This window comes from Talaromyces rugulosus, chromosome III (assembly GCF_013368755.1).
Source record: "Talaromyces rugulosus chromosome III, complete sequence".
In the NCBI taxonomy this organism is placed as follows: Eukaryota; Fungi; Ascomycota; class Eurotiomycetes; order Eurotiales; family Trichocomaceae; genus Talaromyces; species Talaromyces rugulosus.
Window position 1 is genome coordinate 3,143,170 of NC_049563.1, and position 26,152 is coordinate 3,169,321.

Sequence of the window (26,152 nt, forward strand, 5' to 3'; positions counted from 1 at the left end):
ATTTATACATTTGTATATTTCTCCTATCCGGAGGCCATAATACAATTGATGGCCTCGAGAATGGGGATTAGTTTATTCAATTATTCATACATTTCTCTATCAGTGCCAGGTGTAACGGCGCTAGGGGTTTAGGCAAATTGAAATAAAATCACACTGATGTGTGAAGTAATAAAGCCAAATCAATTGGGATTCGATTCCACTAAATTTTCCAATATCCAAACCGTTCCTGACATAATCACTAGCCCGTAATTTCTACATTCCCAATTGTTAAACGAGTGTCTCGGTGAGTGGTTCAAGTTGCAAATCAACCCGTTTCAAGCTCTCCAGCAATCAAGCTGTTCACCTTTTTGCTGTCCATATTGGCGTCACAGCTGCAGTAACTTTGAATTAGACCAAGAGATCTAGGGAGGTCCTGAACCACCTGGGGCACCGCTATCATCACCACCGGACTCTGCCACACCCCCACCAGAAGTCAGGACAAAGCTGTAGTTGGGATCATAAGTGGCTGACTGGTTAACGGCAATTGTAATCCAGCCAAATATACCGTCCCCAATAGTATCTCCAACCCTGACGTAGTTGATTACTGGATCCGAGGTTGAATCTTCAGTCTCATCATCGAAAACGTGGTCATCGGCATTCGTAGTGATAGTTATATTGTTAGTGTTATAAGGGGATGTGGCCTCAACCTCATAGATCAAATCCTGATCCCAGAAGAGCTGTCCGATATGTGCCACAGTGCCGCCGGTAATGGTATTGTTCGAGAGCTGGGTAACATTTCCGATATGACCAACAACATGGTGATGGGTGGTGCGTCCAGAGTAGTGGCCGGGGAACACAGTAGTAAACTGAACAACACCTTCATCGTCAGTTTTTTGAATACCACGGAGGAAAGTAGCGTCTAGGTTAGACGTATCATCAGCGTTCCCATTTCCCTGGCTAACCACACCGGAGTAAACGCCCGTGGAGTTGCAGTTCCAGAGGTCGAACCACAGGCTGGTGATAGGCTCGCAGGTCTCGACATCCAAGAACTGGGCGTCTAGAGTCAGGGGAACGCCCTCCTCTCCATCGCTTACGTCGGATCGAACGTATTCACCCAGGACATAGAAAGGACCGGTTTCGCCTTCGGGGTTGAGCACACAAGTAGAGTTGTCGCTGAAAATCACAGACTCTGGAGAGTTGATAGTAATGCTACCGTCGGTCACCTCGTGGGACTTGTTGAGCACCGTTTCTGGGTCACGGATAGTGAGGCGTTTACTCATCATATTGCGTCGGAGCTTCTCAACCGTCTCGCGGCGACGCATATCGGCACGCTTGTTGACTCCACGAGCTTCCAGTTGACGAGAACATTTCTCAAGGCTCCGTTTCACATTGGCTTGATAAGCTCTCTTCTGGATGAGACTGGCCTCGTCCCTCTCTTCGTGCTGGCCAGGATGTGCTGCGGTCAGAGCGGCACAGCCAACAAGGGCGATGCTGAGGAGACTTTGCAGCTGCATGACTGTGTAGGAAATATAACCAAGGAATGTCTGGATAAGAAGTTTTCAAGGTCTGGATGTACTCATTCAAGTAAAACTTGTCAATCGAGGCAGCTCTGCTCCCCTTTATATGCACTCGCCCATGGCTTTATGTGAATTAAACTGTTCAGTGGACCCTGGGACATTACCCTCGGTGCTTAGTACTTAAAATAGCAGCTAATGTGATTTTTCCCAATGAAAAGTCCAGAGAGAAGGATACTTAGGTGTACGCGTCAACACATCACTAAAATAAAGACGATGTCCTAGTGCGACACTCCGCTCTACGTGACCAATATCCCCTTCCTCATTGGTCGAAGTAATACGCGTGAATACAACCATTTGCTGCTAGAGAGCGGGAAAACATTGAAGTTCGTATACCATTTAACTAGGACTTTCGATTGTTTTGATCGACATAGGCCCACCCCTTCAAACAGCGAGTTCTTAGGAAACATAAAAGCAAGTGCTACTCAAACTCAAAGGCTTATTTGTAGAAGAAATCCACGGTAGTGCACCAAGTTGACGTAGACAGTTCGTCTCCGTGGCGCGAGTCTACCAATTGATTCATTACTGAGCAGCCTGAGACTGGCGATCAATTGCAACATGGGTAAAATTTATTCCACTGATCTTCAATGGCTCAACTAGTCGACTGAAATAGAGGTAGAGGCCCACCAATAATGTCCACATGATTTCCAATGTCAAATTATTCCATAGTGATTAAAGTAAGCATGGGTAACTCAATTTCTAACTTAGACATGGGGATACGTAAGCTTCACGCCGCAAAACACCGCCAAGCCCCCGCCGCCAGCGTTACCGCTGCCAAGAGCGTGCCAAGATCTGTGCCAAGACCATACGATGACGACGCTCTGGACCCTTTGTAGCTTGGAAGTAATCAAGTTCGCGAATGAGGTGTTACGTATTTGCATGCGGATTTGCAAACTGATTAGTTTTGCAGGGTCGGGTCTTCAAACAGCATGTGAGTCTTCAGCCCAAGAACGCGTGGTCACCAGGGCTATTGTTCATGCAGAAATCTAGACCAGCGGTGTTGAAACGAGTGTTATAATTACAAGAGCAAGTATAGGAGGAATAGGAGAAGATCTACAAGAATACTACGTACTTCAAATTTGTTTAGCTGCACGTCAGTGTGGCTTAGTTTTAATATTGACTTTCCTGATCGAGTCATTGGTAATACCTTCAATTCTATCAATTGATGAAACCCTAACTATATACCCATCAACTGTTATATGTGACTGTCAAACAGCTTATCAGGAAGATAACTACGTCGCATATATTTTGGTTAAGCATCCATGTTCCTCAATCTATCATTTGGCCATGGCTTTAAAGTACTACGTGTACAATCTCTAGGCACGTAACCATCAAATTTGGAACTCATATTCTTTCTCAAATGTGGGGGTTAATTGTGCAATAAGCTAGTCAACTAGATGCAGAGGGCCGATTTACTAAACGGCTAATTGATTTTTCCATCCATTCAACATCAATAGATAGGTCTCGAAATAATTATATGCGTAGATATTGGTGCAATCACTGACGAATATTGTGGCGCAGAAAAGTTATTTGCTCAAGTTAAGAACGGCCAGCCTTGGTAATGGTTTGGTTTCTACTTAAACTTTTGGCCAGAATGGCCCATGGAATCGGTATCATAACTACGCGTGCATCTACCAGTTGACGTGCTATCACTTTTAGAATGATTAAAGCCATGCTAAAAGTCTTCTTTAATCAACAGCTGAAATTGGAGCAACTGATGACTGCTGAAAATTTTAATGTTAATATTACCAACTACGCTTTCATTACCGCTCGAGATGCAACTAGCAAGAATATTCTTAAGGAAAAACAAAAAGAGAAATACTTTCCGATATTGGCATATGCTGCAGTACATGAAATCATTTAATTAAGTAACCTCATGCCCCTATACTAGTAGACTGTAACTTTGGACTGTCATGTTACACTGCATGATGGAACGCCAAAGGGAGTCTCCGGTTAGGGTTATACAAAATTAGTCTTGGCGGGTAGGGCTTGCATTTTTTTTTTTTCAAGGTACGTGCATATATGTACTTATCACACATACCGCCATCGAAATTACATGATAATTATAGGAAAAATATAATGGCGTTTATAACAGTTGTAGCCGACACCATATCTTTTCCATGGCGTCAACTTGAAAAAAGTTACCAGCTGCGAAGCATCACATGTACTGAGATACCGCGAAGGTTTAAAGGCAACAATATTTTCAATATACCTGTTTTCTCCGCATTTGTGGCTGTGTTATTTTGGAAAAGATGAGTTCAGCTTGCGCAAGTATGCTAATGAAGACTTGAAAGCGCCCAACGAGTTTTTCTGTGTCAACACTATCTCCGTTACTTGCCCGAAAGGAAAATTTTCTATGGATCCTTTACTATTGGAGGAGCCACCAGTCGGCGAATAAGTGTTTAGCCTTTTTTTTCCTTGATCGGATTAACTGTAATAGTTTAGCATATTGTCTTGAGTTGACCATCATCAGCTGAAAAGATGCGTTTATGCAGGCTTCTGAGACTTTTTTAAGTAATAAAAATGCAAAACTGGAAATACCGCAGAAGTAGTAAATATGAACGAATTGTATTACTGCCCGCACGCACGGATCAACAGAGAATCTCCAATTCTGCTGCACTACTGGGAGCTGAGAGTCTGCGGCCTCGCAGCATATGTAGGTCTCACGAGAATTTGCAAAAAATGGGTACTCAAATTTAAAAATAGCAGCACGAATGCGGGCACAAAAATAATTTGTCTGCTTTTTCCCCGTGCTCTGTTCCACTGTCATTTTTACCCACTCTCAACCTCGACTCGATTAGGGTTAAGAGGCTTGTTTATGCATTGGAAACGGTATCTCCGAGTAGAATATTTTCCAAGATTTACATACGAACCACGGAGGCACGCCAAAAAAAACCTCGTTCTGTCGGTGACTTGATTCTCATTGAAAATACCCCTTCTAGCGAGGCGTCGTGGAAATTCAATTATGACCTCGGTCTCATTAATGAGGGTTGCCTAGTCGTCGATCAGGGCCGGATCCGGGGGATGAGTGGGACCCGCTACTGTTAAAAAAAGAAAAACAAGCTTCGAGCGTCCCGAAATAGCCGAGCAGATCCTCACGAACTATGCAATCGCATCACCTGGGCACTCAATTTTGTGTTACCCTTGCTGTGGCTCGTCCGAAATTTCCGTAGACCGGATTGACCGTTGGGCTCTTTTTCTCCAATTTCCCCCCCACCGAGTGCAGCCATTGGTTTGCGTAACGAACCCTCGGAATCAATCAATCAATTGTTGTCTTCCGGTTCTTGCAGGAATATAAATAGTGGACGATGGCTGCTCTCATCTGCGAGATTGAGAAGGCATCAATACATACCAGTTGACTAAAAAAAATCAATTGACTAAAATTTCTCCTTGGTTTGGGTTATCTGCACTGAATTTCTCGCTATGCCCACACCACAAGTGCCATCCTCTCGGGGGTTTTACCAAGCTCTTTTGTTTCTAGCACTCACTATTCCCGCGCATATTCATGCCTTGCCAGCATCTCCAAGGTCTACTAACCAGGTGAATGACGAGTCAAGTGGCGGTACCCTGCGAGGGTCTCTGTCTTTGCAAGGTCAGATTCCCAACGAAGTAGATTCGGCCAACAGCGCTGTAGTTTCTCCCTACGATATGGCACCGGGACAAGACGCAGATGCATCACTCGGAATCCCGTTTACCTGGGAAAATACAGACGAGCCGCAGCCAATCCGCGGTTCTTACGGTGCTACAGACCCCGGTCCCCAGACTTATGCCTACTCCAAGCTCAATCCCGACATTGTCGCGCCGCCGATTTCAGACAAAGGCTCGGTTGATAACCCGAAATGGCCTATGGAGCTGTCTCATAATCGCATCTTGCCCGATGGAGCTGGTTGGGCTAGACAGGAGAATACAGATGTTCTCCCCTTGGCGAGTGAAATGGCGGGAGTAGATATGCGACTGGCACCAGGAGCGTATCGCGAGCTGCATTGGCATTCGGTAAGTCTTGCACCCAAGGCTCTTTGTTGCACAAACGCACTGACGCATAAATAGGCTAGTGAGTGGGCCTATGTACTCAACGGAAGTGTCCGAGTGCAGGCATTCAATGAAAATGGCCAGGCCTTTGTCGATGATGTCCAGACCGGAGACGTTTGGTTCTTCCCTCCAGGTGTCCCACACTCGCTCCAAGCGCTGGATCAAGGATGCGAGTTCCTGCTTGTCTTTGATCAAGGAGACTTTGACGACAGCGGCACCGGCATGATCTCGGAGATGTTCCTGCGCACTCCGAAAGAAGTGCTTTCCAAAAACTTTAACGCGCCCCTCTCCGACTTTGATGACCTTCCGACGGACGAATTGTACATCTTCAACGGCACGCCGGCTCCAAAACTGAGTGCCCAGAACACCACCGGGCCTGGTGGCGTCGTACAGGGAAACCAGAGCTATACGTATCATCTTTCCAAGCAATCTGCATATGAGGTTCCTGGGGGGAACATCAAAATTATTGACCCACTCAACTTCCCCCTTGCTTCCATGTTCAGTGCGGCGCTTGTGACTATCGAACCAGGCGCAATGCGCGAGCTCCACTGGTAAAAAGCCCCCCCTTTTTCAGTTCTGTCTTGTGACAGCAGCTTTTGAAAGTGGGCGTGTTTCATGTTACTAACTGTGTCAACAGGCACTCCACCAGCGACGAATGGGGTTTCTTCATTGCCGGCGAGGGCCGTGTTACCGCCTACGAACCCCCTTCCACAGGCGGCACATTCGACTTCCAAGCCGGCGACGTCAGCTACGTCCCTGCGATGTTTTCCCATTATATCGAAAACACCGGAACCGAGGATATAGTTTTCCTCGAGGTTCTGAAAGCGCCAGAATTCACCGATATTTCCGTCGGCCAATGGCTCAAGCTGACGCCCGAGCAAATCGTCAAGGATACGCTGCACCTGCCGCAGAGCTTGCTTGATGGGCTTTCGCCAAATAAGCAGTATATCGTGCAAGGTGATAAGAATTTGACTGCTTTGGCTGGTGGGTCGGGGACTGCATGATTATGATGACGATGACGATGACGATGGTAAGAGTGATGATAGAGGAACGATCGTTTTACGAACTTTATGAGAATATAGAGTATGTAGAGCGTCTGTGAGAAATATATACATTTTCCTTATCGAAGTTGAAGACTTGATGTTAATGTTAAGCCTCAAACAAGGTTTTGCCCGATTAAGCATAAATAGTTGAGCTAGCCATATACGGTTAGTACGAGTTCGCGGTCTTCAGTAATTGATTCGTACAGCTATCACTTTCGCTATTACACTGCAGAATTCTATTCTTTAATATATGCAATATAAATAAACAGTAGAGAAAAATATATCTTATATATAATGAAATATGGTAAGTTGGGTATTATCTAGTGTATATACTAATACATTCCAATGTCGGACTTCTATTTACATACGTATCAAGCTTCAGGGAGATTCACCCAGCGAGACAACGCCTTTTTCAATGCGTCCGCATCCACCTCATCCGTCGACAGCCACGCAACGATGCCATCCGGTCGAACCAGCAAAGCCTTGAATCCAAAGGTCTCCTTTGCATTGGATCCTGAATAGTTAACCACCGGTTCCCAAGACTTCACCAACTGTGCAACAGATTCACTACCTGAGAAATCAACAACAAGGAAGTTCCCCTTCTCCAGCTTGGGCCCTAGCCGCTGTCCATCGTCAAATTCAAAATCGGGAGCGCTACAGCCCACGAGAGAGTGGGCGTCGCCTAGGTCGTAGCGCCGCGAAATCCCCCAGATATGCTTGGCGAAATAAGTGGCTCCATCGGTCGTACTGATCATAGAACGGATAATTTTACTTATGGCTTTTCCATAAGGGTCTGGACGCAGTGTGGCTACCTGGCTGCGAGTCCACTCGAGAACCCACTGCCCGTCTGGATACCGTTCGGCGTGGTACGTATCGAGTAAACTAGGAGATGCATGGCCCTTGATGGTGGCCGCGAGCTTCCACCCGAGATTGATTGCATCGCCCATTCCGGCGTTCATCCCCTGCGCACCTAATGGGGAGTGGATGTGGGCGCTGTCGCCGGCGAGGAGTATCCGTCCCTTGCGGTACTCCGTGACTATTTTCGCGCGGTCGGTGAAAGTGGTAGCTAAATCCAGCGATTTGACACTGATATCCAATCCTGTTACTCGTCGGATCACGGTTTGAAAGTGTTCGCGTGTAATGGGCTGCGAGCGGTCGAAGGTGGTATCAAAATCCACCGCGTAGAAATGTCCCGCTCCAGCGTTTATATACATTCCGTTGTCGGTATGGCAGAATCCCTTTGCCAATAGCTCTAGATTTTCCAGCTCGCATTGGACCACGTAGCCAGTGAACTCGGGCTCTGTCCCTTCAAATGTGAAATTGGCTGCCCTTCGAACGGCGCTGCGACCGCCGTCGCATCCCACAAGCCATTTAGCCTCAAAACACTGATCTCCAGCCCATACTTTGACACTCTCGCCTTCATCTTTCACCTGGGAGACCTGCATGCCTGTGAGGATTTGAACGCCCAGTGCTTGTGCGCGTTCCAACAACACCGTCTGCATTTGGTCAAGAGTAGTGGCTCCTCCCTGAAACGTAGGGCCTTGTAACTGGTATTCGAAGCGTGAGAAATCGATATCGTTGGCATTAAGCATAATACCGGCAAAATGACCACCAAACTGGAAACCTTCCGTCTTCTCGAAGATGACTGGGCGGGTAGCGTCGAAGACCTTGTCGAGCAACCCGCGGCGATACAATGCCTCGACAGCACGACGATGAAGGCCTCGGCGACCCAGCGCTCCCTTTTTCCAGGGCGAATCTAACTGCGCATCTCGTTCCAGGACAAGTACCGAGACGCCTGCTGCCGCCAGTTCGCTAGCCAGGAAGAGACCTACCGGCCCAGCACCAGCGATAATGACATCGGAGGATTTGTCCATGTTTCTTTGTTTTTAATGACTTTTAATAATAAGCGTAGGGAAAAGGATTTTGTTTTCATTGACGATGAACTGTTCAATTTTGTCGATACTTTTTGCTGGTTTTTATGTTAGTTATATCGGACTCTACTAGAACCCGAGTACCAGCCAAAAATTTTCGGGAACTTGAAGAGTCCGATTACATTCCGCTACGACGTTGCAGCCTACACGGAATTCGTATAGCATTTGAATTAGTGATTCGTAAGACTCTGAATATAAGTGAGATGTTTGAATACATTTTTTTGTGGCCGCCTGCGCGGATTAGTGTTCTCCCAATGCATGGCCGTACATCGTCCCTAATCAAAACTCATACTCAGTAGTACTGCACTTTGTGGAGTATAGAATTTTAACTAATGTTTAATATAAGATAAAAAGGTGGCTTATTATTTCTACCTGCTTCAACTACGGAATTGATTCGTATAAAAGTCTATGTAACCGGGATTGGGCTACATCTACTTTAGGTAGTATTTTGCCAAGTCAGAATAGATCTCCGGCTTACCCGTATAGCTACATAGCTACTGGCCAAATTATTAAGAGCCAGTTAATTACCATTCAATTACATAAGTTATATTTGAATAGAGGTGATGCTTATAAATGTTCTTTGTTTGAGCAGAGTTTTGAAATCCCCGTTAATTTTCTACCAACTGGTGATAAAACTTTAAATATCAAGCTTCAACATCTCTGACTGTTTCAGGCCCTATTTCTCCATATTTTTCTTACAGGTACAAATTCTGGATTTCATTGGTTACTTCTATGTCTCCTTTTACGGGGTAATTAGTCTGTAGCCAAGAAAATCAAGGAGATTTTACTCCAAGCTAAACCTTTGGTTTAACTCACACCAACTAGACAAAGAACATATCCATCCCTTTATTACTTACTGCATGTCTCTCCCTTCTCTATTCGTACAGCCTTGCATAAGTCAAGCGGAGCTATCACATCGGTATGACATCAGACGTGGCCATGTGACCTCGGATTGCATGTCGCACAACAAGTCGATGGGCTCAACAGACGAGAACGAGGGTGAGAACTTGACTTTAAAAAAAAAAAAGGACGATTTCTCTTTAATTGTTATCGTCATTGGCCAGCTGACTGGTTGCAACTTGCCTGTCAAAGCTGTCAAAAGCTCCCGTTAGTCCTGGCTCCTTACTGGCTTATCGATAAGCCCGCCCCGCTCTTTTCTGGAAACCAGGTAAGACAAGCAACGCAATACTCGCCGTAAGACAACAACTCCACCTCCACCTCCAATTGTTCCTTTTCCTAGACATCATCTTTAGAAAAAGAAAAAAAAAGGAAGCTTACAATTCAGAAATTCAAAAGAAGGCATCAAAAATGAGCGGCCCACCACCCAAACCCTCCACAGTCACGGAATTCATCTACTTCCGACTCAAACCGTCGGTCAAGCCGGAAGATGACGGCGGCCAGAACCGCGAGGGCGAGCAGCTACTCGATCTATTCCGCGAAACGATGCTTCAAAGCGGCCATTTGGGGTCTGCTTGGGGTCGGACTTTGGAGGACGAGAATAATCTTGTCTGGGTAATTGGTATTTGATTTCTCCCGTCGTCTGTGAGGAGGGTTGTTTGTTTGTTATATAAACAAACACCTTTTTCTGGACATTCAAAGCAAGTCAAAAACAAGAAAAGAAAGAACAAGAATGTATTAATTCCGTACAGAATGGGCCGATGCCACCAATTCCATCCAAACAAGCCGTCTCGAACCATTCATCGATAACGCCGGCGACAGCCAGAGCGACCCGACGAAACTTATCACCTTTTTCACATCCCTCAGCCCGCCCATCTCGACAACGGAGACATTGACCAAGAACCCCGTAACCGAGCTCGCCACCTTTGCAATCCCGGATGACATCGCTGCCAAAAGCCACACCCAGCTCAACATCGACCTGAACAACTTCAGGGACGCGCTGGTACACAGAGTGCAGCCGGCAGATATCAAGCCCGTTTCATGGTCCATGGGTCAGGTTGAGCGCCCGACTACGTTCGACCACCCAGACAGTAGTGCCACGGGTAAAGCGTTTGCGTATTTGTTGGCGGTGGGGTGGCAGTCCAAGGACAAGCATTTAGCTGCGAGGGATACAAAGGAGTTCAAGGATACCATTGTTCCGCTCAGACAAGTGGCATTGTCGCCTCTCAAAGGACTGGAGATGCGTCATATTACATTCCAGAGAATTGGATTTTGAGCATGGAGCTGAAACAGCCAAACAAGTCGCTTCGTGGTATGTCACAAACCATGATAGATGTGCAGTAAAAAAAGTTTGAATATTAGTTCTACGCAAATTCCGGCATGAAGAATAAGAGAGAAATCATCGTAATTAAATAATCCCCATTAGAGTACAAAGGTAAGAATTAAACTCGGCACCAACCAGTAAAGAGCTTTTGTTCATCAGTTTCAGCCACACCATGCAAGAAAGGAAAAAGGGTCGGCAGGACAACTTAGATGCGATGTTTCTCGCTCTCTGCATTGGACAATATTAGTACTGCGGAAATATTAAATAGAGAAAGAAAGCTTACCAAGTCGGGAATAGAGCATATACAGCGCCATCTGGTTGCACTCTTGAGTACCAGTAATGGTGACAAGACGCTCGTTGCTGTTATCCTGGGGCTCATTGATTTTGATCACACTACCACTAAGATGTCTGATTTCATTGATCTTGGCACCACCCTTACCGATGATAGCGCCGACCATGTCGTTAGGAATGTAGATTTGTTGGGTGATGGGCTGGTTTGGAACAACTCCGGCAAGAGGCTGAGCACCAGCATGGGCATGGGGTTGGGCTTGGGGAGCTCCATAGGGAGCAGGCTGCTGAGGACCTGAGCCGGAATATGGAGCACGAGGAGAGGCGCCATAGTGAAGAGGCGGCTGGGATACAGGAGTCTGCGCAGAGGGGCCGTGGGAATATGGAACGCCATATGGGCCAGGAAGAGGTCGGTTGGACTGAGGGTAGTGTCTCTTGAACGACTCGGGGTTGCCGTACTGTCCACCAGCGGGCTGGGGCACGTATGGTACGACTTGCATACCACCAGGCACAACGCCCGCAGGTCCACCGCTGCGCGTAGCATAAGCAGACGCAGCGGGTCCGCCGAAACGCTCTGTCAATTGCTCCACGAGGGTGACAGCAACATAGTAGGTTGCAATGTGCACAGCATCAGCAACACCCAGAACCACGAGGGAACGTTCTGTAGAGAGAGGGAGACAAGCGTCGGAAGCATTCAAACGCGCACCAGAGGCTTCCTGGATTTCACGGATTCGAACACCACCTTTGCCAATAATGGACCCAATCAAAATGTGAGGAACGAGGAGACGCAGAGGATAGGTCTTGGACTGGGCTGTGGAAGGAGCATCAAGAGGTTCATTGTTAAGGGTGCGGATTATCAAACCAAAAGCCTGGTAAACAACGGGTCAATTGGTATTCTAGAAACTCTCCTAGTAGCAAATCACAGAGAGAGAAGAAGAAGAAGAAGAAGAAGAAACTCACTTTTGCGACGGCATCCTGGAGGCCGCTGACAGTCAAAATTCTTTCCACAGCACCACGAGAGTAGTCGCTAACGGTGCACTTGGCGCCAGAAAGACGACGGATCTGGGAGACATTTTCCCCACCTTTGCCAATACAAGTAGCGGCTTCTGGGCTGGAGATGACGGCGCGAATGTGAATCCAAGAGCTCTCGTCCTGCGAAGCGGGAGTCTGCGGTTGTTGGGATGTCGCGCGGTCTGCATGCGACGCGGTCGATTGGATGGGCTGGGTGTCGATGATGTCCTTGCCATTGGGCGCGTCGACAACAACAGTGTCTCCCTGCGTGTCTCTGGCACCGTTCGTAGCGGACGATTCCGATTCTGATCGTTTGTGGTCATCACTTCGAACCACCTTGTCCAGAGCCGGCCGTTTCGCTTCGGGCTGGTCATTCGGACCAGAAGGGGAGGAAGGGTCCTCCAGAGGACGCTTGGTCGATGGGAGGGTCGAAGGTGAGGCAGACATTGTGTCGGTTGAATGAGTCACCGAGTGATTGGTATTCGCAGCTAGTTAGACTAAAGTCAAGCGGGTAGAGAAGCAGCAAAGAATGCCTGTATTATTCCTGTGTTTTGTTTTTTAATTGGATCGTTTTATATACACCAGAGGTCCCCAAAGAAAACTTGCTGGTGCTGGAGCTGGAGGTCGATGAGAAGGGGAGTCTGGTGTTGGTGGTGGTGGTGGAGTTGATGGTTTTTTTGGTTATGTGTCGAGAAGGGGGTGGATTGATTCTTGACTGGACTGGAGTAGCTGGTGGAAGACGGGAGGACTGGAGTGCTGGAATGGAGTGGGCGATGGCAAAGAAGATGGTGCGGTGAAGAGCGTGAGAGAAGAGGATGGGAAGCGATGTTGGTAGAGGTAGGATGGAAAACAGGGCCTTTTTTTCCTCCAATGCAGCCTGGGACGATGAAGGTTGAAGGTGAAGATCGCGGTCGGGAATGCGACGACGTGAGGAAGCCGCCAAGCCGCCAAGCCGCGGTCACGTGCTGCGTCGCGCTCACCGCCTGCACGCGTCACTTTTGACATGTAGTGAATCATTAATGAAATATTATTGCCTATTGATTATGCGCTTTATATGTATAGAACGTGGTCTAAACCATCTAAGATGTTACCCAGCAAAACCAAATCAATTGATCCAACACATCTTGAGGTTCTCAGATCCCAGTGTCAATTATATATATATGTATAAATTTGGGAGGGAAAAAAAAAAAAAAAAACCTCAAGACAAATATTTGAATGCAGACATATAAATCCAAAGAGAAACTGCCCTTATTGTCTGTCAATTAACGTCTGCTGCCATGAAAAGATAATCATGAAGTATACCGATCCGCCCAATCAGAAACGCGGCTGGGCGTGGAGGGGCAAAAACCGAGCGACCCACTGGCCAGCATCCTGGCTCTGCGGGGAATGGTTGAAATTCTGCATGTGAGGGCGACAAATATAAAAAAAGTCAAAATACGCCGCAGTCAAGGTCCAAAAATGGCCAAGAAAGACAAGAAAAAGACGGCCGAACGAAAAGAGCGAGTTGCAGCCAAGCAATCGAAAAAGGCCGACAAAAAGGACAAGAAAAACAAGGGCAAGGGCCGTGATGCAGACAGCGATGTTGAAGATGTCGATCTGGACGCCGTGCTGGCTGCATACGCCGAGGAGCAGGCCAAGTTCCTCAAGGTGACTGAAGAACAGTCCGAGGCGCCTACGCCGCGGTCGTCGTCGACCATCGTGGCTTCGCCGTCCAACAGGAACGAATTGCTGGTCTTTGGCGGCGAGAACTTTGACGGGACTCTTGCCACGTTTTTCAACAATCTGTATGTCTATCTCATTGACAGGGGCGAGTGGCGAGAGGTCACTAGTCCCAATAGTCCTCTGCCTAGGAGTGGACATGCATGGTGCCGGGGTGGAAATGCAGGCGGTGTCTATCTGTTTGGAGGCGAGTTTTCGTCTCCTAAACAGGGCACGTTCTATCATTACAACGACTTTTGGCACCTAGACCCTTCCTCTCGCGAATGGAACCGAATCGAGTCCAAGAAAGGCCCTCCTGCTAGAAGCGGCCACAGAATGACATACTACAAAGTGCGTCTATCTATCTTTCTTGTTTTTTACCCTAATTCTTGGGTTTGAACTAACGTAAAACACAGAATTATATCATTTTGTTTGGTGGCTTCCAAGACACATCTCAGCAGACCAAGTATCTCCAAGATCTATGGATCTATGACTGTACAAGATATACTTGGTTCAACCCAGCCCTCCCCCCGGGAACACAAAAACCAGATGCCAGATCCTCATTCAGCTTTCTGCCTCATGAGTCAGGTGCTATTTTGTACGGTGGCTACTCCCGTGTAAAGACATCAACAGGAGCCGGCGGAAAGCCAACGAAAGCCGGTCCGCAGCGAGTAATCCTCAAGCCCATGGTCCATCAAGACACTTGGTTCTTGCGTATCACGCCCCCCGATTCCGACGTTTCAGCTTCAACGGGCCCCACCATACGCTGGGAACGTCGCAAAAAGCCCACGAATTCACCGAACCCTCCACGAGCGGGTATTACAATGGCATATCATAAAGGCCGAGGCATCATGTTTGGCGGTGTGCACGATGTAGAGATGAGCGAGGAAGGCATTGACAGCGAGTTTTTTGATACAATGTTTGCCTGGAATCTGGACAGAAACCGTTTCTTTCCGCTCACACTCCGTCGTCCCAAGGCGGCTGGTAAAAGGCAACAAAATCAGACAATAAAGACCAGAGACAGAAGTAAAGCAGATGAAGAAGAGCTGCTACGCAACCTGGCTGCTTTAGAGGCCAAGAAGGGTATCCACCAGGAAGACGACGACGAAATGGACATTGAGACCCCGAAAGTTGAAGAAGGGACAGAGCCGGCGAAACCAGCTGTCGTTCGGTTTGAAATGCCGCACCCCCGGTTCAACGCGCAGTTGACGGTGCAAGACGATACGCTGTTCATATTCGGTGGCACTTTTGAAAGAGGTGACCAAGAGTTTATTTTCAATGATATGTACTCTATTGATCTGGTCAAGCTCGACGGGGTGAAAGAAATCTTCTATAACGAGCCTGCCAATTGGAACACACTACTCGAGGACAGCGAAGACGAAGAAGATGAAGGCGAAGATGAAGAAATGGACGATGACGAAGATGAAGAAGAAGAGGAGGCAATGTCCGTTGACACACCATCCGAAGTGCCCACAGATATCACCGTGCCGTCTGTGGTGCGCGATATGGAACAGCTTGACGTCGAAGACACAGAGGCAGAGCCTGTAATCAAAGACGACCGGCCACACCCGCGACCCTTTGAAACTCTTCGCGATTTCTTTGCTCGTACGACTACCGAGTGGCAAAACTACCTCATGGAGAAGATGAAACAACGAGGGGATCCATCAGAAAAGACAATCAAGGAACTCCGAAAAGAGGCTTTTGATCTTGCAGAGGAGAAATGGTGGGATAGTCGCGAGGAGATTATGGCCCTGGAGGATGAACAGGAGGCTGCTGGTATCGGTGAAGTTGTCAGTATTGCAGACAGAAAAGAAGGCGGCGCCGCCACACGACGAAGATAGACAGGATGAAATACAATATGCTGTTGATTGTTTATTATATTACTACTACTACTGCTATACCCCCCGAAGGAAAAAGTTCATTTAGCCAATAAAATCTCAGTATAATCATACTTCTTTAATGAACACCATTTGAACTGGCCATCGCAATTTTTTCCAGCACATCGGTCACGACTGCAAAGTCCCTCAACACGTCTGTTCTCCAGTTGGAAGCGGCAATCCGGCATGCTGGCTTGCCGTCCCACGAGGTGCCAGACACAAACATTTTGGATGTAGTATTGATCCTCTTGGCTAGCTCCTGGTTGAGCGACTCGTTATTTGCTCTAAAGAGCACAACCATAAAGGTTTGAGCACACAGCTCATCTTCACTGCGTGCCACGGGCAGGGGAGTATAAGCGGGATGGTCATAGAGCCAGCCAGCCACCATACGGGCAAAGCGAATCTGCGTTTCGAGAACGGTTTTGAACCCGTTCCTGCCATAGGCCATCAACGAAGCGTAAACAGGAAGGGCCCGGAGCCGTCTAGAGTTTTCGATCCCAATATTCAATGGCGACGGAACCGTCGCGCCTTCACTAGCTGCAGAGTTCAAATACACTGCATTTGCGTTGCGGAAAACATCTTCGGTTAAGTTTGATGGTGTATGGCGGCAGAGGAAGATTCCACAGTCATAGGGGACGTTTAGGAATTTATGTGCATCCCCGGTGATGGAATCTGCCAGTTCCATACCTTCACAGCCTGCGGTGATGGTTCTGAAATCTTCTTCGGCGGGGTCCAGGACACGCCCAAAGATGCCAAATGCCCCGTCAACATGTATCCATGCGCCGTACTTATCGCATAGGCGTCGTAGCTCTAGCATTTGTTTCTTGCCATTCGTTGCAAAATGGCCCGTGTTCACTTCACCACAGGAGACGACGACGATACTGGCTCGATCCTGGTTCGAGAGCTCTTTTTCCAAGACACCCATGTCGATTTCAAGTGGGTTCTTTTGCGACGTGCAGATGCTCTTGACACTTGAGCGGCCTATTCCCAGGATCCCTGCAGCCTTCCCGACTGAAGAATGAGGCATCGTCGAGAGGACTTGTATCCCTTTCAGGCCAGCCGCCAGCATAACTTCGAAGAGCCCATGCTCACCGACACTCCGGATCGAGCTGCCCCGTCGTTCTGCTGCTGTTCTCAACACGAACTCCCTGCCACAGGCCAAACCCATGATGTTGCTGCCAGTCGCACCTGTTGTGAAAGTGCCATTATGCCAAGTCCGTCGATTAAGCTTCAGCAAGTCCACAACGAGACCCAGCGCTTTTGACTCGACATCGGTGGCAACAGAGTGCTCGTTCATATGGACTTGGACGTTTTGGTCATAGATAGAGGCTATGTTATCCGCTAGTAAAGCAGCCGGTGTCACTCCTCCGACCACAAAGCCATAGTAATTTGCACTCAGGCTGCTGCCATTGAAGCCCGGTACAATGTCATGTAGAAGATGATCTTTGGTCCGTTCTAGGCCGTGTCCTCGGTCTGGAAGGTCTTCCAGGAGGGTCATGCGTGCTTTGGCTAGAGCATCAGGAGTCGGCAGAACTCCAGACTCCCAGGGACGCAGAGCAACATCCCATAGCTCTTGGCCAACCTGCTTAAGCCCTCTCAGGGTTTTATCCGTAGTGGTGGGATCCATGAGCTTGCAGCGCGGGGCAATTGGTGCGGCGTCCAGAGAGTATTGTGAAGAACGACCAAAAAAAAAAAAGCCGGGACCAGGGAAATACACCAGTTCATTTATCGAATTTCAAAGGCCCGCAGGCCAAAACTCCATGCAGTCATGCGGATGAGCAACTTCGCAATCTCCTGCCAGTTTGGAGCAGCGTTGCAAGGCCGGATAGTTAGCGGGACCCTCTTTTCCACTGCGGCTTCCAATCATCGCGTTGCCCGAAAAACTCATTAATCGCTATTTCCAAGGAAGATATCGCAGCGTTTTTTAACCCTGAAGGGTTAAACCAGTTCCATGGAAACGTATCCACCACCTCGACATGCCAGTGTTGATGGCTCGGAGTTGGTGACTGTTTCTCTCCAACTCGGGAGGGGCGCGTCTCCTCTCTCCTCTCTCCTCACGGGTCGCTTACCCCACAGCGCCTGCTGTCCCGCAATAATCTGACATTCCTTCTCCAACAGCCCCCTCACTTTCCAACAGCTGGAGTACTGTTTTCGAGGTCGACAACCCTCAATATAGCGTTATTGACCCGGTTTTCGGTGGGCATCCCTCCGTCGAAGGACCACCATGGCTGCAGCAAAACTTATTGACAGGCGCCTCCGCAACGTCCCTGGTGTGTAGGATGGCTCGACATCTCGTCCTCCCATCTCGCCTTCCCATCTGCTGACTGTGATTGATACAGGCAAACTCCGTGTGGCAGAGCTGTTCTTTGATGTCCCAGTCAATTACAGTAAGCCAAACGATGGCTCTATCCGGCTTTTTGCCCGCAGCGTGCGTCGGCAAACGTCCTTTCCAGATACGGAAAGTACCGAGAAGCCACTGCCATGGTTTGTATACTTGCAGGGTGGCCCAGGCTTTGGATGCCGGCCACCGCAAGAAGTAGGATTTGTTCCCTTCGTCTTGGACAAGGGTTATCAGGTTCTCTTCCTTGATCAGCGGGGTACTGGTCTCAGCTCCACCATCACGGCCCAGACCCTTGCTCGCCAAGGCGATGCCGTCAAACAAGCGGAATATCTCAAACACTTCCGTGCAGACAATATTGTGCGAGATTGCGAGGCCGTTCGCAAATACTTGACCACTGATTATCCCGAAGAATATCAGAAGTGGAGCGTCCTTGGACAGAGCTTTGGCGGATTTTGTGCCACAACTTATCTTTCAAACCAGTAAGATTTTTTTAGACGCAGGTTTGTTCTAGTTATATATGCCTAACTTGCTATAGCCCTGAGAGTCTTAGAGAGGTCTTCCTCACAGGAGGCCTTCCTCCGCTCGTCAAGGGCCCAGACCCAGTCTACGCGAAAACATACGGTAAGATTTGCCTGGGAAAGAGTTTTTGATAGTCGAAGATTAATCCGAGAACAGAAAAGGTTGTTGAGCGAAATGGAATCTTCTATGAAAAATTTCCAGATGATGTGGATCGTGTGAAGAAGATCTTCCAATATTTGAAAGAAAACAAACCCCGCCTTCCATCAGGTGTGCTTACACCAGAACGTTTTCAGCAGCTTGGCATCAATTTCGGTGGTTATGGTATGTCCCTATTTGTCACACATGAGAATGGGAAGGAAACAACTAACTTTTATTAGGTGGATTGGACTCTATTCATGGTATTCAACCCGTTTCAAACTAAAACTGTTCTCACTGGCCTGACATGTGTCAGATATCATTCTCCGAGTCACCAACGATCTTGACTTGTTTGGCTTCTTGACACGCCCAACTCTGTCTTTAATTGAGAGCTATGGCGGATACGACAATGCAGTCATCTATGCCATTTTGCACGAGTCGATCTATTGTCAAGGGTAAGAAATACACTCTACAACAATGAATTATTTCTCACAGTGTCTCTAGCGAAGCTTCACGCTGGTCAGCCGATAGGTTGCGCTCGCAGAATTCTCGGTTCCAGACCGACGGCAACGCGCCAGAAGTATATTTTACTGGCGAGATGGTATGTCGTTCTCGTCAATTTAAAGATAACTTAATGCTCATTTATTACGTCTTCCAGATCTATAGAGACATGTTTGATTCCTACGATGAACTCAAAGAGCTCAAGGATGCGGCCGAGATCCTCGCCTCGGCGGATGATTGGCCTGCTCTGTATGACGAGGCTCAATTAGCCAAGAATAAGGTCCCAGTGTACGCCGCTACCTACGTGGACGACATGTTTGTCCATTATGACCTAGCCACTGCCACGGCAAAGAAAATCAAGGGTGCTAAGCAATTCATCACAAACACCATGTTCCATGGAGCGCTGCGCGACAGAACAGATGAGGTCATGCGTCAGCTCTTCTTCTTGAAGGAAGACTCGATCGACTAAGGCACTCGTCACGTTTTTCCTTCTTTAATCTAAGATCATATTACAGAACTACCTTAGACATAAAGCGTCTTCCTTTCTATTAAACTTCAATGTAAATTCTAATCTTCTAAACTCCGTCCGAAATCTATCAAACGGATTCTTCGAGCATCTCGCGGATGTAGCTGCGCAACTTTGGCTCTGACAAGAAACCTCGATGCCGCAGATTCCTTTGGTAGCTCAACGTAAGATGCCCCAGCTTCAATCAGAGAGTTTAGCAGAGCACGCATTGCAGCCGCCGCAGCCTCTCTTTTATTTGTCGGGATTGCGTCACTTTCACCTGAATCCCCTTGTTTCTGTCGACGACGTCGGAATATTTGATCAATGCGTTGTTGCGTGGGGTCTTCTTCCTCTTCCTGAGACGTTGTTTTCGGTTTCTTCGGTTTCCCATGGTGTGTATAGCCGGCCTCGAGAGTAGAATCGGCGACTTCCAAAATATCACCCACAACGGGCCCGCCTGAATCCTCGGCTGCCAGCATTGCAGCGAGATTGTCGTCTATAAATCGATCAAGATATTTTTTCAGTCTTGTAGCGGCACGCTGTAGTTCGTCGCTTTTCTTTTGCTCGTCCTTGATGAGCTCTTCAGCTAGTTGAGAGGGGCCCTTTGATGATTTCTCTGCATTTTCGCTCTGAAGCCGCTTGATTCGATCTCGCAGACCGCTAGCTATGAGCTTTGCATCTCGAAGGTCTTCTTCTTCATCCTTGAGAAGTTCTCGGTTTGAGGGGAGGGTTTCCCGTACGCTCAGCACGGAGGCCTTACTCTCAACAACCACGCGCGAAGTTTCTCTTAGAGCGATTAGAGAAGGCAATGGAGAGTCTGGTGCAGGAAGATCCGGCTCAGACTGAAGCAGGGAGTCGTAAGCCTTCTTTACTCGTCTTGCTTGCGCTAATCGAGTTTTTGGCTCCATATCTGACTCAGTGAGCCCCAAGCCCTGTTTGGATGCTCGTAACTATGTATTGAATGTCAGAATACTGGCCATCTCTTCTTTTTTGAAAGGAATTTAACATGGACGTACCTGGCGCAACGCATCTTCCTGGCGTTTCACATGTTCTTGCAGCGATTGGATTGTGTCATCAAGCCTTTTATTATATTGCTGGACAGCATCCGAAGTGAGAGGGTTCCGATTGTACTCTTCCTCCGCGTCTCGACCTCTAGCCACAAACGCACGTATCTTGTCTAACTTTTCCTGGCTGACCTTCATGTCTGCCATACTCGTTCGTTGCAAGTGGAGGCCAAATACTTGGAGTTAGTTTAGTTCACAGAAATACAAAACAATGAGCACAGCGACCAATGCACAATATACAGTCTCCTAGCGAACGTCTGATTTTTCTGCCTCTTTCAATTTTTCGTTTTGCTTCGTTGTTGTCGTGCCTGCGTAGAAGAAACAGTGTAGACTTTGTAGTTTCGACGGGCGTCACGTGGTTACGCGGCGCGGGCGGTGCAACGCGTCAACTGGTCGGCCCATTCATTGGCAGCGACCACAACATACTAATAGCTGGGACATCGACAAAGTCCAAGTCACTTCCGGGGGGACACCAAGGCCTTTATCTAGTCGGACGTTGGAGCTATGAATTGCTCTTACTATGACGAAGAATAACTTGCGACAACACTTGAGTTGGCTCCTCAATCGTGGTTTACCAGACTTCGCTTCTGTTGATGCGTTAACGCGACCTGACCCGAACCTGGTTGTTTCTAATCCGGGCGCCCCAATAGTGCAACCGCCAAACAGATCTGTTCACCAAGAGACTTTGAATGGGATCAACCCTGTGGATGATATACAAGATGGATGGCCGCAAGTGAATCTCAAACGTGACGAGGATTTCCCAACCGACGACCCGGAAATGGCACGACTTCACCTTATCCCCTCGTCTGAAACGAAGTCACGCCTGCTTAGCTCTTCGCGCAAAAGCCGTTCAATAACTCCTACGACGCCGACTTCTCGTAAGAATGGTGAATCCGATAGTCCCCAGTTTAAGGATCTTAAAAAGAACGCGGTGCAAGGTCCGTTCTTGGTATACTGAACTACTTTATCAGCATAGCTAACTAGTCATAGCATCGCCGTCGAAAATCAAGAAACGGAAAACACCCTCCAAGCGAACAGGCGGCCTTTTTCTTTCCTCGGATTTCAAATCCCCATTCGATGATTTTGATGTTGAATCTATCGACCTTACGGGCGATGGCGAACAACACGCGACTTCTTCTGCTACAGCTGAGACCTTCGAGGAGCCCAAGCCCCTATGGCGCGAAGACTTTGCTGCGCGTGCGGAGCCTCTCTCGACGCGCAGCAAAAAGAGAAAGAGCGACGAATACCAGTCAGATCTAGTGTCCCCTCGAAAAATGTCTCATCATGCAAAGGCCTCTGGAACGCCGTCCAAGGCCCGCGTGCTTGACGCTGGTACTTCCCCTACATTGCAACGTGTATCCGCCAGGTCTGCAAGGGAGTCACCGCGTGCTTTGGCTTCTAGGTCGCCAGTTCGTCCAGCTGTCTCGGCTTCAAGGGCCTCGACAAGGGACGTTTTTGACAACTCAGATGTTGATAATGATGAAGAGAGCTTGCTACAGTATCCTGATTTGCCTAAAACGGCCCACACCGAAGAACAGTTGTCACCTTCACCTTCCAAGAGGTCGAAGCAAAGACAACAAGTCACGCCTGCGCCTCAATTGAAGAAATCGGCCTCGACAGGATTGTCTTTCCAGAATTCATCTCAAAGAGCAAAAGCTGTTGTCGAACCAGTTGCTACGACCCCTTTATCTCAGGCAAGCAAAGATCCGAAAGTAGAAGCTTTCGTGGAGTTGCACCCTACAGTGATCGATTCAGCAGTCAAGAAGCTGAATCGAGACCTTGTTGCGAACGCGGACATTGTGGTACAATACGCCATGGAAGGAGACCAACCACCGGCAGAACTATTGGCCTCGAATAAATCTTCTCGCTCCAAAATCGACGCTCTTGGAAAATTAAAAATGGAAAGAACGACGTACGACCAACGGAAAGACAGGAAAAATAATCTCAAGGCGATCATGGTTCGAGCTGTGGCAAGTGGAGGTGACTTGTCAGGAGTAGCAGCGGAAGTCAACGAAAGCCAGGCCATTATGAAAGAGCTCCAACAGATCGAAGCCCAAATGAGCAATCTGCTGGCCCTTATCGATCTGGACCTATCCACGTTTCCGGCCGCTGCAAGCTCAGATAACCCAAGCAACTCGCAGGCCAATCCGCCACGCGAAGCGTTCCCTTCCGGGCCTCGTGTCCAAGCTGTTCGTCAAGAACTAGGTTATAATGCTTCGCCCGTTGCACGGAATACCACCCCGCAGACATCTGCTTCTAGTGTCAACAACTCTTTTAATTTCAATGACACCCGTTCTACTTACCAGAATAGGGATGTTACAATGAACGATGGTGACTACGATTATGATCGTCCCACTAATCCGTTTGCTCCCAATTCCAATGATATGGACGAATTCGACTTCGATGCTGAAGATGATGACTTGTTCGAGGCCGCTAATGACCTATCAAACATGGATTCGCATCCATTCATGGACGATAATCGTTCTTTAGGCCGCAAGGTCTTTGGGGAAACTTCGGGAAATGCCGGTCGTATTCCGACTCCTAAAAAGAACACGGCTGACTCTAGTGCCATGATGTCTCATGCTTGGTCGAAGGATGTCAAAACAGTGATGAGAGACCGATTTCATTTGAAAGGCTTTCGGCCAAATCAACTGGAAGCAATTAACGCCACTCTTAGCGGGAAGGATGCTTTCGTTCTGATGCCTACTGGAGGTGGGAAGTCGTTGTGCTATCAGCTTCCGTCAGTGGTGAACAGTGGCCGCACGAAAGGGATTACTGTCGTAGTATCACCTTTACTAAGTCTGATGGAGGATCAAGTCGAACACTTGAAAAAGTTGAACATAAAAGCACACTATATCAATGGAGATGTGAGTGCCGAGCATAAAAGATGGATAGCGTCGACTCTCAGGAGTCCTTATGCGGATCGAGAAATAGAGCTGCTTTATGTGACTCCAGAAATGGTGAACAAGAACTTGAGCCTTCAGGACACGCTCAAAACCCTTCATCGCAATGGAAAATTTGCACGCCTTGTTATTGATGAGGCTCACTGCGTTAGCCAATGGGGCCACGACTTCCGTCCAGACTACAAAGAGCTTGGGTCGCTCCGCGCAGAATTCGAAGGTATTCCTGTTATGGCGCTGACTGCAACGGCAACTCAAAGCGTCAAAGTTGACGTGATTCAGAACCTGGGAATGACTGGGTGTGATATCTTCACTCAGAGCTTTAATCGGCCAAATCTTACCTACGATGTTCTACCAAAGAAGGGCACTGCATCGGACATCCACGCTCAAATCGCAGACATCATCAAGACTTCATACAAGGGCAAGGCAGGTATAGTCTACTGTTTATCCCGAAAGGATTGCGAGACTGTCGCGGAGCAGCTTCGTACTGAACATCGCGTCAAAGCGATGCATTATCATGCGGGAATGAGTTCTGAAGACAGATCAGCCGTCCAGCGAGACTGGCAGTCGGGTAAACACCATGTCATTGTGGCAACTATTGCGTTTGGAATGGGAATTGACAAACCTGATGTCCGCTTCGTCGTTCATCACACCATTCCTAAAAGCTTGGAGGGATACTATCAAGAAACCGGTCGTGCAGGAAGAGACGGCAAACGATCTGGCTGTTACCTATTCTACAGCTACAAGGATACAACCCAACAACGACGCTTCATTGACCAAGGAGATGGTGACTGGCGACAAAAGAATCGCCAGCGTCAGATGCTTCGAAACGTTGTTCAATTCTGTGAGAATAAGAGTGATTGCCGCAGAGTCCAGATTCTTGCCTACTTCAACGAGTCTTTCCGCGGTGAAGACTGCCATGGAACATGCGACAACTGCAAGTCCGATGCTACTTTTGAAAATCGCGACTTCAGCAATGATGCAAAGAAGGCCGTGGAGCTCGTAAGGATATTTGAGCAAAACAACGAAGATGTCACGGTACTACACTGCATTGACATATTTAGAGGTTCTGGGAAGAAGATGAAAAAAGAGCATTCCCAGATGCCATTTTATGGTGCTGGCTCCCACATTGAGTTGGGAGACGTAGAACGATTGTTCTACAGGCTGATTAGCGATGAGGCTCTTCAAGAGATATCTAAGATCAAGGCTAGATTTACACATCAATATGTTAAACCTGGCCGCAACGCCCAGCATGTCATTTCGGGACAACAACGCGTTCAAATGCCTGTTATGTCCTCCAAAGCAACCACAGGTCCTAGTCGGTCTCGGAAAGCGACCAAGACTACATCAACTGGAGCCATGGACGATCACCCACAATCTACAATGGTCCCATCCCCCACACAGCGTCGACGGGCAGTACGCAAAGCGAACCCCAAGAGGACTGCTGGAAATGGAAGTGATGACGATGATAGTGACGGTTTTGAGCCTATCCGGGTAGCAGGAGCATCGAACCGACGCAAGAAGCCAGAGGTTGGACCTCCTATCACTCAAAATGATCAATTATCGAACTTGGATGATATCCGTCGAATGGTGGCGGAGGAATTTATGGCGAATGCCAAAGACTTGTGTCAAAAGGTAAGCAAGTTGATGAGCTCTAGATTCCTGTGTGGCCATGACTAATTTTTTTTCTCAGATCATGATGGAAAAACAACTACGGGGCCAACCGTTTACAGATATGGTACTCCGCGAAATGGCCATCAAGCTTCCTCAAAGTAAGAGCTCAACCCTCGTCCGTTGCAGAATTTCACGCTAACGTTCGCAGACATGACACAAATGCTCGCCCTAGAAGATGTTGAGCGGGACAAAGTCGAACGTTATGGATCTCGGTTCTTGAAATTAACGCAAACCTCAAAGGCATTCCTATTAGACATGCAGAGAAACCAGGAAACCAACAATGAAGTTGTCCATGATCCAAATCACACAAATGTCATCGACATCAGCAGCGACGAATACGGATTTAGTGACGACGATGATGAGATCTTTGCTTCGCTTTCACAGATACCTAATGATGAGAGCATCACCAGTCGGTACTTTGATAGTGCTCCTAACAGTCGATCCTCTAGAGGTGGTAATTTTGTGAGGCCGTCTGATACTCAGCGTATGACTTTATCTTTTACCCCGTTGGAACTTGTTACTGATAATTATTTAGTGACTGATCTTGATGGGCCAACTGCTCCGCGTCGAGGAGCATCAAAGTCAGCTCGCGGTTCTCGAGCAACCGGGAAACGCGCCGTCTCCGGTGCCAGTGGTGGAAGAAAAAAGGCTGCAGGTCCCGCGAAACGCAATTTCAGTGGCGGCAGTCAACGAGCAAAAAGGACTTCCAAGGGCAGCAGTTCTGGGAGGGCCGCTTCAGGGGGCGCGTCATCTAGAAGAGGTGGAAAATCAACCGCCTCTCAATCTTCATCCCGCATTGCGATGATGCCGACGTGATGTTCGATATCTAGTCGCAACTTACAGACAAGGTAAAGGTTTGGTA

General features: G+C 48.0%; 10 protein-coding genes across 10 annotated transcripts; 5 read left to right on the forward strand and 5 right to left on the reverse strand.

Moving 5' to 3' along the window:
* Positions 1 to 401: 401 nt before the first annotated feature.
* Positions 402 to 1,493, reverse strand: TRUGW13939_05948 (uncharacterized protein; the record flags this gene model as incomplete). The annotated part of the gene is made up of 1 exon (XM_035489105.1): positions 402 to 1,493. One exon carries the CDS (start codon positions 1,491 to 1,493, stop codon positions 402 to 404), a length of 1,092 nt encoding a protein of 363 aa, XP_035344998.1.
* Positions 1,494 to 4,976: 3,483 nt separating this feature from the next.
* TRUGW13939_05949 (uncharacterized protein) lies at positions 4,977 to 6,586 on the forward strand (the record flags this gene model as incomplete). Its single annotated transcript, XM_035489106.1, has 3 exons — positions 4,977 to 5,546; positions 5,601 to 6,133; positions 6,220 to 6,586. 3 exons carry the CDS (start codon positions 4,977 to 4,979, stop codon positions 6,584 to 6,586), a joined length of 1,470 nt encoding a protein of 489 aa, XP_035344999.1.
* A 410-nt stretch (positions 6,587 to 6,996) lies between these two features.
* TRUGW13939_05950 (uncharacterized protein) lies at positions 6,997 to 8,499 on the reverse strand (the record flags this gene model as incomplete). The annotated part of the gene is made up of 1 exon (XM_035489107.1): positions 6,997 to 8,499. The coding sequence occupies one exon, from the start codon at positions 8,497 to 8,499 to the stop codon at positions 6,997 to 6,999; it is 1,503 nt and encodes a 500-aa protein (XP_035345000.1).
* A 1,365-nt stretch (positions 8,500 to 9,864) lies between these two features.
* On the forward strand, positions 9,865 to 10,729 carry TRUGW13939_05951 (uncharacterized protein; the record flags this gene model as incomplete). The annotated part of the gene is made up of 2 exons (XM_035489108.1): positions 9,865 to 10,075; positions 10,206 to 10,729. 2 exons carry the CDS (start codon positions 9,865 to 9,867, stop codon positions 10,727 to 10,729), a joined length of 735 nt encoding a protein of 244 aa, XP_035345001.1.
* Positions 10,730 to 10,982: 253 nt separating this feature from the next.
* Positions 10,983 to 12,523, reverse strand: TRUGW13939_05952 (uncharacterized protein; the record flags this gene model as incomplete). Its single annotated transcript, XM_035489109.1, has 3 exons — positions 10,983 to 11,005; positions 11,061 to 11,934; positions 12,026 to 12,523. The coding sequence occupies 3 exons, from the start codon at positions 12,521 to 12,523 to the stop codon at positions 10,983 to 10,985; spliced, it is 1,395 nt and encodes a 464-aa protein (XP_035345002.1).
* Positions 12,524 to 13,534: 1,011 nt separating this feature from the next.
* On the forward strand, positions 13,535 to 15,615 carry TRUGW13939_05953 (uncharacterized protein; the record flags this gene model as incomplete). The annotated part of the gene is made up of 2 exons (XM_035489110.1): positions 13,535 to 14,125; positions 14,191 to 15,615. 2 exons carry the CDS (start codon positions 13,535 to 13,537, stop codon positions 15,613 to 15,615), a joined length of 2,016 nt encoding a protein of 671 aa, XP_035345003.1.
* Positions 15,616 to 15,730: 115 nt separating this feature from the next.
* On the reverse strand, positions 15,731 to 17,278 carry TRUGW13939_05954 (uncharacterized protein; the record flags this gene model as incomplete). The annotated part of the gene is made up of 1 exon (XM_035489111.1): positions 15,731 to 17,278. One exon carries the CDS (start codon positions 17,276 to 17,278, stop codon positions 15,731 to 15,733), a length of 1,548 nt encoding a protein of 515 aa, XP_035345004.1.
* A 597-nt stretch (positions 17,279 to 17,875) lies between these two features.
* On the forward strand, positions 17,876 to 19,616 carry TRUGW13939_05955 (uncharacterized protein; the record flags this gene model as incomplete). Its single annotated transcript, XM_035489112.1, has 8 exons — positions 17,876 to 17,921; positions 17,991 to 18,471; positions 18,528 to 18,613; positions 18,668 to 18,832; positions 18,889 to 18,909; positions 18,963 to 19,101; positions 19,151 to 19,247; positions 19,305 to 19,616. 8 exons carry the CDS (start codon positions 17,876 to 17,878, stop codon positions 19,614 to 19,616), a joined length of 1,347 nt encoding a protein of 448 aa, XP_035345005.1.
* A 98-nt stretch (positions 19,617 to 19,714) lies between these two features.
* TRUGW13939_05956 (uncharacterized protein) lies at positions 19,715 to 20,863 on the reverse strand (the record flags this gene model as incomplete). The annotated part of the gene is made up of 2 exons (XM_035489113.1): positions 19,715 to 20,602; positions 20,669 to 20,863. The coding sequence occupies 2 exons, from the start codon at positions 20,861 to 20,863 to the stop codon at positions 19,715 to 19,717; spliced, it is 1,083 nt and encodes a 360-aa protein (XP_035345006.1).
* A 373-nt stretch (positions 20,864 to 21,236) lies between these two features.
* Positions 21,237 to 26,106, forward strand: TRUGW13939_05957 (uncharacterized protein; the record flags this gene model as incomplete). Its single annotated transcript, XM_035489114.1, has 5 exons — positions 21,237 to 21,654; positions 21,707 to 25,251; positions 25,310 to 25,388; positions 25,439 to 25,774; positions 25,826 to 26,106. The coding sequence occupies 5 exons, from the start codon at positions 21,237 to 21,239 to the stop codon at positions 26,104 to 26,106; spliced, it is 4,659 nt and encodes a 1,552-aa protein (XP_035345007.1).
* Between the last annotated feature and the right edge of the window lie 46 nt (positions 26,107 to 26,152).